We start from the raw sequence: 12,633 nt of genomic DNA, 5'->3' as shown, positions 1-12,633 counted from the left end.
CTTCATGCTTATGGTTTTCAGTTTTGGTTTCAGGTACTTCGTTTTCAAAGGAAAGGAGTCGGCTCTATCGCAGCGTATCACGCTATGTTTTCTGCACATGAGATCTTTGGGTTTTCACTCTGATGTTTTTTGATAACATGTTTTGATTATTGGCACGTTGGTTTTGACATGGGATGTTTTAAGGATGTTTTTATACTGTTGGTTTTATGAATTATTAAACTAAAAATGAAATTTTTCGTCTTGAATTTTGGGATGTTACAACATCTTTCCTTGACTTGAGTAAGGATCCTCTGCTTCCAGTAGTACGGGCCCATACTACCTTCCACATCTATCCGTACTTTCACTACTAGAAAAAAGGCCTTTTACGACGCTCATTGCGTGTCGTAAAGGCTCAGACGACGCGCAAATGCGTGTCAAGGAAGGCCATGTCATAAATATAGACGACGCGCATTTACGACGCTCTCTTATGATACACAATGCGCGTCAAGGAAGGCCATGTCATAAAGATAGACGACGCTCAAATGCGCGTCGTCTAGAGACGACGCGCGCTTATGATACGCAATGCGTGTCAAGGAAGGCCATGTCATAAAGGAAGATGACGCTCAAATGCACGTTGTCTATAGACGACGCGCGCTTATGATACGCAATGCGTGTCAAGGAAGGCCATGTCATAAAGAAAGACGACACTCAAATGCACGTTGTCTAGATACGACGCGCGCTTATGATACGCAATGCGTGTCAAGGAAGGCCATGTCATAAAGAAAGACGACGCTCATTCGCATGTCGTAACCTTACGTCTCTCGTTTTTACTATGCGCCTTTACGACGTTTTTACGACGTGCATTTACAACACACATTTACAACGTGAATACACATAATAAATGACAAATATACCAAAACATTCATTTTCATCTAAACGTCAAACAACTTTACATATATGTTGAATTACCTAAGTTGTAACTACATGTTACATTAAGTAACATTACTAAAAGTTAGAAAAAAATTGTACATATGTCTCAAAAGACTACCTAGCATTACACATGTCAAAAGACCATACCTATCATTTCACTGTTAACCATAACATTGTTTTGTGGATACATTATCAAAAGACCATACATATCATCGATAAATGAAGCCTTTAACAAACGTTGACCATTCTTCACGTATCTCATCGATATCAGCAGTTCTGTACTCAGCTTTGCCATCCCCGATCTTTGAAAACATTTGCATATTGTTTTTATTAATAAAAAATAGCATATTAACATATTCTGTAACAGTAAGTTGATATATTTAACAACTAAGCATAAAATGTAAATTATTCTTTCTTAATAGAGCATTGTACTTTCAAATGAATGAAAGCACATATTCTGTAATAGTAAGGAGGCCATAAATTATAGTAATGAAAGTAGAATGCTATATCCTTACATTGTCTTTGACCAACACTTCAATTCCTTCTTCCACTATCTCCTTCATGAACCTTAGCATGTAGTAGCCACATTCGGTAGATCCGGGCTGAACTGGACACTACACAATTACATATAAAATGATCATTTCAATTGATCCAAAAAATAAAGTTAAAACTACAATTTCAATAAGGAATTAAGTGCTGACCGTAACATTAACCCAATTTAGTTTAACCCTTTTGTTGGATCCACTTTGTGTAGTGTACAGAACCATTGCCCTATAAAAAAAACATTAACAAATATGTATTTATTGTACTCACATCAAGTGTTTTGATAATTTATATTACTTACGAATCAACAATTTGCTTCAACTGCATATTGAAATTGCCAGAGCTCAAGGAATCAAGATAATAGCAAGTATCCGATTTCATGTCTAGTACACCCAATACCCAATGTCTTCTACAAAAACCACAAAAATAAAATAAAATGTCAAATAACATAATTGTAGTCATTTTAAAAATAAAATGTCAAATAACAATACCCGGGATTGTAGGGCATAAAGATGATGTCATTGCCCTTTCTTTTAGACAACCGATCTGCTAAACCTCTGCTTGCATCGTCAATATTCTTAGATTTCCCTTTACGCGTACTTGGTGAGATTATTGCCGGGTTCACAAAGCAAATTCCATGGTCTCTTTCTGGGGAGCCATACTTCAATTTGTTAAACAACACCCTGTTATCATACAAACACTAAATTCATTAAACAAATTTTTTTAAGACACATTGTTATTTAAATTAAATTTCTTGCACTTACATCATATAAGACACAATAACAGCACCGGTCAGCTCATCCATTGTAAGAACTGCTTCAAAATCATCCCAAGTTAAGTACGTGTAACTATCGTACCCAAAAAGATCGTTCTCACTCTGCACTCTTATAGAATCAACCTTTGTAACTTGTCCATCAGCCATCATTGCAGTCATTTTCAAAATACTACTGTTCTCAATCCTTATCCTTGTCTTCATCTGTGCTCTGGTCCACCTTCTTTGCACGGTCACATTTTGTTTCTCCTTTTTAATCTTCTTTTCTATTCCAATCACTTCTTCCACATCATTCCCTTCTTCCACATCATTCCCTTCTTCCATATCACATGGTTGTTTTTCTCCATCAACCATTTTTCCTGTCCCCTTTTCTTTCTTATTACTTCCTATTTCTTCTTTTGGAGGTGTTGCATCTTCCTTCACTGGTGTTACATCTTCATTCACTGGTGTTGCAGCTTTCTTCACTGGTGTTGCATGCTTTTTCACAGATTTCGCCACCACTTTTCCCTACAAATGCAATCAAAAATACAGAATGAAACAGGAATCATTTACTGAATTGAAGCTGAAAAAGAACTCACTCAAATATCAGAAAAATTAAGATAACCAAGGGGAAATATGTTCAAATAGTATTACCAGGTCAGAGCATCGAATAACTAAGTGTCTTGGCCAGCTTAGTATGTGTCCCAGTGCTTCTTTGACCTTCACAATCAACTCCTCTTCAAGTGGAAAGGGTACTAAAGCTTCTCCTTGCAAAATTGTTTCAATCATAACTTCAATGTTTTCATCTGTTACATAAACATAAAAAATAATTAAGATCCAATCTTCTAAAAAATGAAAATATATAAATAATAATAATGCAAATATATTTCAAAATACCCGATGCTTTCATTATGGTTCCTTTAGCAACTACATTTGCAGCAAATTCAACCGCAAGAAGACATGAATTATCCTACAAAATATAGTATGTTAGTTTGTAGGAAAAGAAAATTCTTTAAATATATTTTTCATAATTGTCTTCAAGGACTTACAAGTGATTCATTCTGTGGTTGTTTTTCAAAATCTTCAATGACGCCCCCTATTTGTCAACTTGCAGCTTCAGAAACATTAAGTACACCTCTTTTTAGTTTCTCCAAGTCATCTTCAAGTTTGTTGATTCGTTTATCCACCCTCTCGTTCTCAATCTCCAAGTAATACTTAACATTCTTGGGTAAATAAAAGTATTGTTGTGGCGTTATAAATTTACCCATCCCTCGTACACGCCCACGTTGTTCCTGAGTACCCAAGGCCTCTGTAAGCACATCATGTGTTCCACATGTAACCTCTCCAAAGCTTCCCGATTTCTGAAGCTCATCCTGTAAAATAAAATGGGACAAATGTTAGAAAAATAAAATGGGACAAATGTTATTTTTTTTATATATTTGGGAATTAATGAAACTTACAATTTTATCAACAATCGTCTTCACATCTGCATCGTATCCTCCTGTCTTCAACTCTCTTGCTTTTTTCCACAGCACTGTCCTATCAATCTCCTCTTCCATCTTGCCGGTTTCTTGCATCTAAATTATCAAGAATAAAAAAATCAATTAACATAAATATATACAAATAAAATAATCAATATTCAGTGGGAATCATACAATGTCATTAATGAGTCCAGCATATCCTTTTCTGCTCAAACGATGATTCTGTTTATGATGTGCATGAGTATTTTTAGCTTTCATACTTTTCTCCTGCATTAGAAACACTAAAATTATAAATACAAACATTAAAATTGTAACTAAAAATGCATATAAGAAAATTTTAACAAACCTCCCACTTCTTTGTAACTCTATGGGATACAAAAACTTTCCAATCTTCTTTCTTTATAAACGGATAATCTTTCGGAGGTTTGAATAGATTTGCCTTGGGATCTTTACTTCGGTTTTTAATGAACTTGGCATATAGATAATGCTTGAAGTTTCTCCACTTCTTCCCGATCGATTGGAGAGTTTGCTTCCGGCTCTTTGGGTCAACTACAAACTTTTCCTAAAACATAAAAAAAGGTTGGTTCAAAAACAAATCTGAACAGGGACAAAAACAGATCTGAACAAAGGTAATAATAGGAAGAAAACAGAGACTTACCAAAACATATTGCCATAATCCTTCCCTTACTTCCTCACTAACTTCCAGCCACGAGTCATAGGTTATGGGAACCATTGTTCTTGCAACCAAACCCTCAAAAGTAGACAGTTTTGTGGCTTCCTTTCCAACCGGGACACCTTTTTTATTGTAAGTTATTACAAGCTTCACTTTATTAGCTTTTGTCTTTGTTGTCGGACCTCTTTGTTTGGAGTCCTCATCGTGATCAGAAGCTGAATCTGATTCGATCTCACAAAAACACAACCTGTTTCAACAAGATTCAAATTAAATTAAGTATGTTGTTATTTGTTGCAGTTGGAAAAAAAAATAATCACATTCAAAATCTGAAATAAAAACATACCAAAAACTTTATTATTCTGCAAAAAAAATATTTAAACTAATATGCCCTCGCCATCCGGACGCGTACACCAAAAATCATCATCAAGGTCTAATAAAGCGGAGTCTTGTGTTAAATCAAAAGTAACATCAAATTCCAACATATCATCAGTTTCACCATTTGATCCATACTTGTACATCCTATGAGGTGTGAATCCAACAACATGCAAATTCTCATCTTGTTGATCTTGAACATAAAAAACCTGTTTGACTTGACTAGCTAATACGAAGGGTTCAGACTTTTGACCAAGCCTATCAAAGTTAACTACCGTGAATCCTAAATCATCCTTTTTTACTCCACGACTATCAACCCAATCACACATGAACACAGGAATACTAAACATGTGATAATTAAGATCCCATATCTCCTTTATACGGACGAAGTAAGTAACAGCACCATACACATGATTGGAGTCTTTTGCACTAGCAATCTGCATAGTATGTGCAACTAAAGACACTCCACTGCATTGAGTTGTTCTAGACTCATCTCGAGATGTTGTATGAAAATGATATTCATTTATGCCAAAACCGTTATATTTAGTAACAACAAAATTAGGCCCTTTGGCCAACCAACGAACATCATCACAAATATCTTCCCCGTTAGCCAAACGTTTTCCAACCTAATAGAAAAATATCTAATTAATGTAATTCAAAAAAATAATTAAAAATATTGTAATTCTAACAATCTTATTTTAAAAACAAACCTCTTTCTTAAACCAACTAATAAATGTCCGACTATGTTGGCTCTGCAACCATGTACTCTTGCGAGCATGACGGGGGTTCAAATCCTTCAATTCCAACATATGTTGCCTGAAGTGTATTACAAGTTAGAAGAATGTTTTATATGACAGATAATGGTATAAAAGTATACAGTTTCATGTAATTCTTACTCTATATACGGCTCCACAACAACAGTGTTTCGTAATACATAAAGATGAGCTTGATCAAGTAACTAAGCATCTACAGCATCAATTGTAACCTTTGATAAAGGCTTGCCACTGCGAATTCTTTCATCAACACGTTCATGAGGATTGCCAATTGATTTCTTGTTTTTTAAGTAGTCTGAACAAAGTTCTAAGGCCTCCTCTGCCACATAACACTCTGCAATGCAACCCTCGGGTCGATGATGATTTCTTACATACCCTTTAAGTGTTTTCATGTATCTCTCAAATGGATACATCCACCTAAAATGAACCGGGCCACACAACCTCACCTCTCTAACTAAATGCACCATCAAGTGAGTCATGACATCGAAAAATGAAGGAGGAAAGTACTTCTCTAACAAACATAATGTTAATACGATGTCACTTTGCAACTTGCCTAGCTTACTAACATTAACAACTTTACTACACAACTCATTGAAAAAATGACACAGGCTTAGGATTGTTCTCCGCAGCTTCACATCTAACACCCCTTTGATTGCAAAAGGAAGAAGTTGTTGCATTAGTACATGACAATCATTAGACTTCAAACCATTCATCTTTGAAACATCATCCGACACGAGATTCTTGAAATTAGAGCAATACCCATAAGGAACTTTTATGTTAGACAGGGTTTCATAAAATAGATGTTTCTCTGTAGAATTCAATGTGTACTTGGCAGGCGGAAGCCAATGTCGATCCCCTTTTGGTTCAGGTCGTAATTCAGTCTTGATGCCTAACGCTTCAAGATCTTGTCGTGCTTTTAATCCATCCTTCGTCTTGTGAGGCAAATTCAACGCTGTCCCATAAACACTCTCGGTCACATTTTTTTCTATGTGCATGAGATCTAACTGATGGCGAACAGGCAACTTCTTCCAATATTCAAGTTAAAAAAAAATCAACTTTTTATGCCAAAATTTAGATCTCTCGTCGATACTTTCTTTTTTCTTCTTTGTCTTTTCCTTCTTTGGCGTTTCCTTCTTTGACGCTCCCTTCCTTGACTTTATCTTCTTTAACTTTATATTATTTGATCCTACCTTCTTCGATACTACCTTCTTTGGCTTTATCTTCTTACCCCATGTAGTCTCAAATCCCGCCAGATAGTCATAAATCTCTTCACCTGATGATGGTTGTGGCATAAAATCGTGCTCCTGTTGATTGTTGAAATGTTTTTTTCTTTTGCGAAAAGGATGTTCAAGTGGTAGGAATCTTCTATGCCCAAGGAAGCATACTTTTTTGGACTTTGGCAACCATTGTGAACAAGTATTATTTGAACATATTGGACAAGCATAATAACCTTTGGTAACACACCCCGAAAGATTACCATACGCTGGAAAATCACTTATAATCCAAAGTAATATTACTCTTAAATTGAAGTATTCTTTCTTATGAGAATCAAAAGTCTCAACGCCAGTTGCCCACAAGAGCTTTAGATCTTCTATCAATGGTGCCAAGTAGACATCAATATTGTTACCAGGTTGGTTTGGCCCGGATATCAACAGAGTCAACATCATGAATTTTCTTGACATACACAAATAAGGGGGTAGATTATATGTTATTACGATAACCGGCCAACAACTATGCTTGGAACATAATGACTTGTGTGGATTGATACCATCAGCAGACAAGGCTAATCTAAGATTTCGTTTTTCTTGTCCGAATTCTTTCCACGTGTTATCAACAAGCTTCCAAGAAGGGGTATCGCGAGGATGAGTAAGCTTCCCATTATTGACCCGAACTTGTGCATGCCAAGTTAAGTCATGTGCAATTTGTGGTATTGAAAACATTCTTCTAAATCTAGGGATGATAGGAAAATACCACAAAACTTTTGAAGGTACGTTTTTGGAATTCTTCTTCCAACGAGAAGTGCCACAAGTTGGACATTGAGAAGCATCTTTATGTTCTTTCCAGAATAGAACACAATCATTTTCACATGCATGAATCTTCTCATATTGTAGACCTACTCCTTTTAGCAACTTCTTGGACTCATATATCGAGTTAGGGATGGTATTGTTTAATGGAAAGATATCTTTTAGGACAGACAACAAAGCATCAAAACTAGCATCAGACCATCCAAATTGACCCTTCAAATGTTGGAATTTCAATAATCCACTAAGTGCATTATACTTTGACCCTACATAAAGTGGCTTATCACACTCTTCAAGAAGTGATTTCAACGAATCAGGTTCATCGTCTACGTATTTGAAGGCATCATGAAGCATATCCTTTGTATAAATAGCATCAGGAGGAATGGAATTGTTAGGGCATCTAGAATCACTATTGGGTTGTTTTTCTCCATGGAAAGACCAAATCTTATAATTCTCATCGAAGCCGTGGGCAAACAAATGATAACGGACATTGTCAATTGAGTGGTGACACAAATTGATGCAATTTACACAAGGGCATGGAATAACATCTAACTTTGGATTATTAGTTTGTGCAAACTCTAGAAAAGCATTCACACCTTCATCATATACATTTGATAATCTACTAGAGGAAATCCATGATTTATCCATTAAACATTTGTTGCCAACCTACATAATTATTTACCATTTAAAGCAACAATGATTACGCATGTTTAGGGACAGAAACTATGCAAAAACAAAACTGTACATGGCCAAAACTATACAGGGACAAAAAAATTGTACAGGGGCCAAAACTGTACAGTGACAAAACTGAAGCAGGGACCAAAACTGTATAGGTTATCAATTACTTTTTCAGCATCCAGTTACTTTTTCAGCTTGTTTGAATATTTTTATGTGTTTGTTATAAAATTTTATGAACTTTTACAAAAATTTGAAAATTAGAAATACTTTTAAAATTTTGAATATGATCTTTTGCAGAAATTTGAAAGTTAGAAATGGGCTAAACAGGTGTCCAACACAAAACCACCTGCAAACCCGTTACTTCATAATTTATGTGTGTGACCTTTTTACCCTTGGGTGGTCAATCTGTTTAAAATTAGCTTTATTTTTCAATATGTAATTATCTAACTGTAATATATTCTTTAATAAATATAGATTGCTCCAAGCCCAATCTTACAAATATAAATACATGCATTTGATATTTGGTTTCACGTATTTTTAAGAATGGGAATTAGTGAAAGTTGTGTTAGTTAGATAGAAAGTAACTTCCATAATTAGGTATTAACTGTCAGTTGACAGTTACATTCTAAAAATGTATAAATATTTATGTTTGATGTTATTTGTGATTAATACTGCATAAGAACTTCCTATAGGTATGGTTGTTCTTTGTTGTTTTTTTTTTCTTTCTTTCTCTTCTGTCTTTGTTGGTTAATGAGTTGATGTTTCTACTTGTTTCCATTCCTGATTTAATGTGGCAGATTGAGGTTAGTAAAATTTTCATCACACATCGATTAATTATCATTTTATTATTATATAAAGATGATTGAATTGATTTGTACGAATCCTATGAAAGGGTGAGTACCTAAGATCTATAAAAGATATGTTAGAAAAGAAGGAGCACAACTGCAACCTAATCAAGGTAACTCACAGTCACAGGTAAACTCTCTGTTTCTCAAGGTTGTTTTTATTATCTATAATAACTTTAGTTATAGATTAATTATTGTTTTTGTTATAATATGATTGAATTGATTTGTATGAATCCTGTTAAAGGGTGAACATGATGGATCTGTTAGAAAAGAAGAGGTGCAGTTGTTATATGTATTGCTTGTAGAGTAGCAAGAAGCTTTTTGGATGACATTCTTTTTAATCTCATTCTGTTGAGCTATATGTTATATGTATTGCTTGTAGAGTATGTACAATATATGTTAGGCTTTTGATTATTTTTAATGTTAAGTTAAAAAGGCTTGGATATTTTAAACGAATATTCACAAAAATGAATTTTTAATCAAAATAATATAATAGAATCTATATTAGAAAATGAAAAATAAAAAACTTATGTACCCTAAAAAATAGATAGATTAAAAATAAATACCTTTTCTTACCTGAGTATGTGGAATATCAGTGTAATTTATAGCAGAAAATGTTGGTTTATCACCCTTTGAGCCTGCAGCAAGTAACAAAAAAATTGTAACTCATTGTAACTATATGCATATTGCAATGCACAATTATGAAAAAAATTAACGAACATTAGAATTTAGCAAGTTATGTGTGAAGAAAGGTTCACTTAAGGCAAGATTGGATATTATACTTTGAAGCATGCGTTTGTTGCTTCTGGCTCTAAGAATTTGAACATTGGTGGGACAAGACACTGGCATGCATATATATTCAAGAGAAACAACCAAATGGAATCGTATTCATTCTAATATAGGGGTAAAAAATCATGGTACTGTGATAACTGATGCATACATTGATGTTACTATAAAAAATAGCTTTTTGCTCTCAGCTGCTCTTTTTATATACGAGATAAAAGTACCTGATCTTCAAAAATTCACATTAAATCACTCATAAATCTAATTAAAAAGACTTTTTAGTTGTTAAAATCGCCTAAGAGCTTTCTAAAACTCTAATGTTGTAAGTTTCTTGAAAAGACTTCATTAAAGTAACTAAAAATCACATTTTCATAAAGCAAGCAATGCTGTCAACTCATAAATCATGCCCATTTATGCTTTAGTGTGACCATGAAACTAACCACAGTCAGATTATGTCAAAGCCTAGAAACATCTCATTCATCAATCATATTATAAGTATACAAAATGCAAAGCTAGAATATTAATTTTTTCCATGTAAGCTAATTTTTTTGGCAATGCCCATCATACCTACTTGCATGGGAAACCAGGGAGATCAACCTTCTAAATGACTAAAAGTAGCTTCTACTCCTAATTGCATTTGATCATAAGTGAAAATGTTTCTTGTAGGAATAAATTAATTAATAAATTTACAAATTAAAATTGTCCAAAAAGTTTTGTTTACGAGATTTTCTCAAATAATTGCATTTCAGGTGCCTCCAATGATTGTTCAGGAGATATTAGCTCAAGTTTTCTCCTATATTAATACACAACTCTTTAATAGGTGTTTTATTACGCAAATTTAGATTTTTTTCTCTTTCATTTCCATTGTTTCCATCATTTATATTCATTTGAAGTTGTCTTCATTATGTAGTCTCCTTACGCATCACGAGCGTTGTACCTTCAAAAATGGGGAATTTGTGAAAGCCGGTTTAGCGGAGCTGGAGCTATGGTGTTCTCAGCCACCACAAAAGGTAATTGTTTATGCCGACTATTTGCGTGCCACATTTGTTTGCAGAAATAAATATTATTGGTTGTGGTTGGAAATAACATATAAATTAAGAAAAAAAATACCTAGAAAAAAGATAAACACAATTCCACATAGTTAATGAGGCAATTGAAAATATTAAAGACAATGTTTTAATGCTCACACAATCACATTGCTTGGCTGATCCATGGGCGAATGAGAGAGTGAAAACTTTATTATCATAAAAAATCACAATTCCCTAACACAAATACACAACACAGCAAACAAAGAGCATCAATATACACAGCGAGGTGATCTAATTTTACTAACCGTATAAGATGCACAGCACCAAGCCACATACTACTGTAGTTACCAACCAGATCAATGCACTTTTAATCCTCTTGCCAATAGTCCTACAAGCAAAAATAGTTAGAAGCATAAATACATACACTTTCAATGTTTAATATGCTCTAATGATGTGGGCCCCATTAGGACAAGACACAACATCATAAATTTATGGTGATTACCAACAAATGATGTGGTGTTTGTATTGAACAGGTTGAACTAATGCGTGGTTTAGAAGATAGAGATGATGAATACAAGACAATGTTAAATGAGAAGCTTCAAGTTACAGATGGCAGTGGTTTGATACAGGTGTACAGAAAAGAACTTGAAGATAGGCTTGCCTTATTAGGCATGCTCATGTTTATACAAATTATAATTATTTAAGAACCCATGTTTTAATGTGGTTTTTGAATTTGACCCTTGGCTGTAAATAAACATTGTAAAGTGGTATGTATTCTAATATTCATAAAACAAGATAGTAAGATAAGTTGGTGTATATATTTTGGTTTTAGAAAGGTGCGAGAGACCAAAAGAATTGAACATGTGTGTGGCTATGTATTATGTATGTATGTATGTTTGGAAGTAGCGTATATGGAGGGTAGTTTCTATGATAAAGGAAGTAAGTGTTTGAATTTTATATGATAAAGGAAGTAGTAATTTAGTGCGTTACAAATGAAGAGGTTGTGTGATGATCAAAATGCAAAATGAATCAGTGTCTGATTTCATAAATACAAACACTTTCAATGTTTAATATGATCTAACAAGTCTTTTGGTTCCAGAATAAGATGCTTTTTGACTAATTAAGTCAAACAACTTAGAACTTTTTTCTATGTTCTTAAGAAGATCAAGTGTCCTTGCAAAATTTCTCAACAATTCAAAAATAAATCTCTACTCAGACATCTACATTTAGGGTTTAATGAATGCTTTAACCATGATTTCATAATCTCAATCCCTATTAAAAATCGTCCATACATACCCCCAATCGAAATGAAAGATACCACACGATTTCATAATTTCATAAGTACAATCAGAAAACAAACAAATTACGTTCTACCAGACCAGGGTTCGAAGAACCTGAAGAGAAACATCTCACAGGGGAGTTTGATTAAGAGTATTTTGAGCGATTTTTCGTCTCTTTTCTTAGGCCACTGACATTATACATACACGGTTAGCCAATCCTTTCTTCACCTTGAGGACAAGGTGAAAGTTTGGGATAAAAAGCAGAGAAAATGTTAGCAAGATGAAAGAAGGGGATAAAAACATTACATATAACTTGAGAAGCTTGAGATTTTACCTTGTGTTCGACTTGAGAAACTTCAGTAGGTGAGAAACCCTTGAATGTGTTCAACTTAGCATCAGATTCATGGCTACCAGGCGCTTCTTCCCCTTGTGTCGACTTTCTTCTGCTCTTTCTCTTCTATTACAGCGTTCTCTGGCCAACCAGGAAGTTCACTTG

General features: G+C 34.2%; 1 protein-coding gene across 1 annotated transcript; it reads right to left on the bottom strand.

The window, feature by feature from the left end:
- Window positions 1-5,687: 5,687 nt before the first annotated feature.
- Window positions 5,688-10,466, bottom strand: LOC145050165 (uncharacterized). The gene is made up of 4 exons (XM_078998454.1): window positions 10,427-10,466; window positions 9,623-9,684; window positions 6,708-8,189; window positions 5,688-6,524 (listed from the first exon to the last, which is right to left on the bottom strand). The coding sequence occupies exons 1-4, from the start codon at window positions 10,464-10,466 to the stop codon at window positions 5,688-5,690; spliced, it is 2,421 nt and encodes an 806-aa protein (XP_078854580.1).
- Window positions 10,467-12,633: the final 2,167 nt, after the last annotated feature.

This window comes from Lactuca serriola, chromosome 5 (genome assembly GCF_051521515.1).
Source record: "Lactuca serriola cultivar US96UC23 chromosome 5, Lser_US96UC23_V15, whole genome shotgun sequence".
Classification (NCBI taxonomy): domain Eukaryota; kingdom Viridiplantae; phylum Streptophyta; class Magnoliopsida; order Asterales; family Asteraceae; genus Lactuca; species Lactuca serriola.
This window is presented reverse-complemented; position numbering and strand designations above follow the sequence as displayed.

Bases quoted from the DNA above. Each gene is read 5' to 3' on its own strand.
- LOC145050165 (XM_078998454.1), bottom strand. From the start codon at position 10,466: ATGCAATTAGGAGTAGAAGCTACTTTTAGTCATTTAGAAG. The intron at 8,190-9,622 runs GTAAGAAAAGGT...ATAATTATGTAG, and splicing joins CTGATATTCCACATACTCAG to GTTGGCAACAAATGTTTAAT. The intron at 6,525-6,707 runs GTAGTATCGAAG...TATTGGAAGAAG, and splicing joins AGAAGATAAAGCCAAAGAAG to TTGCCTGTTCGCCATCAGTT.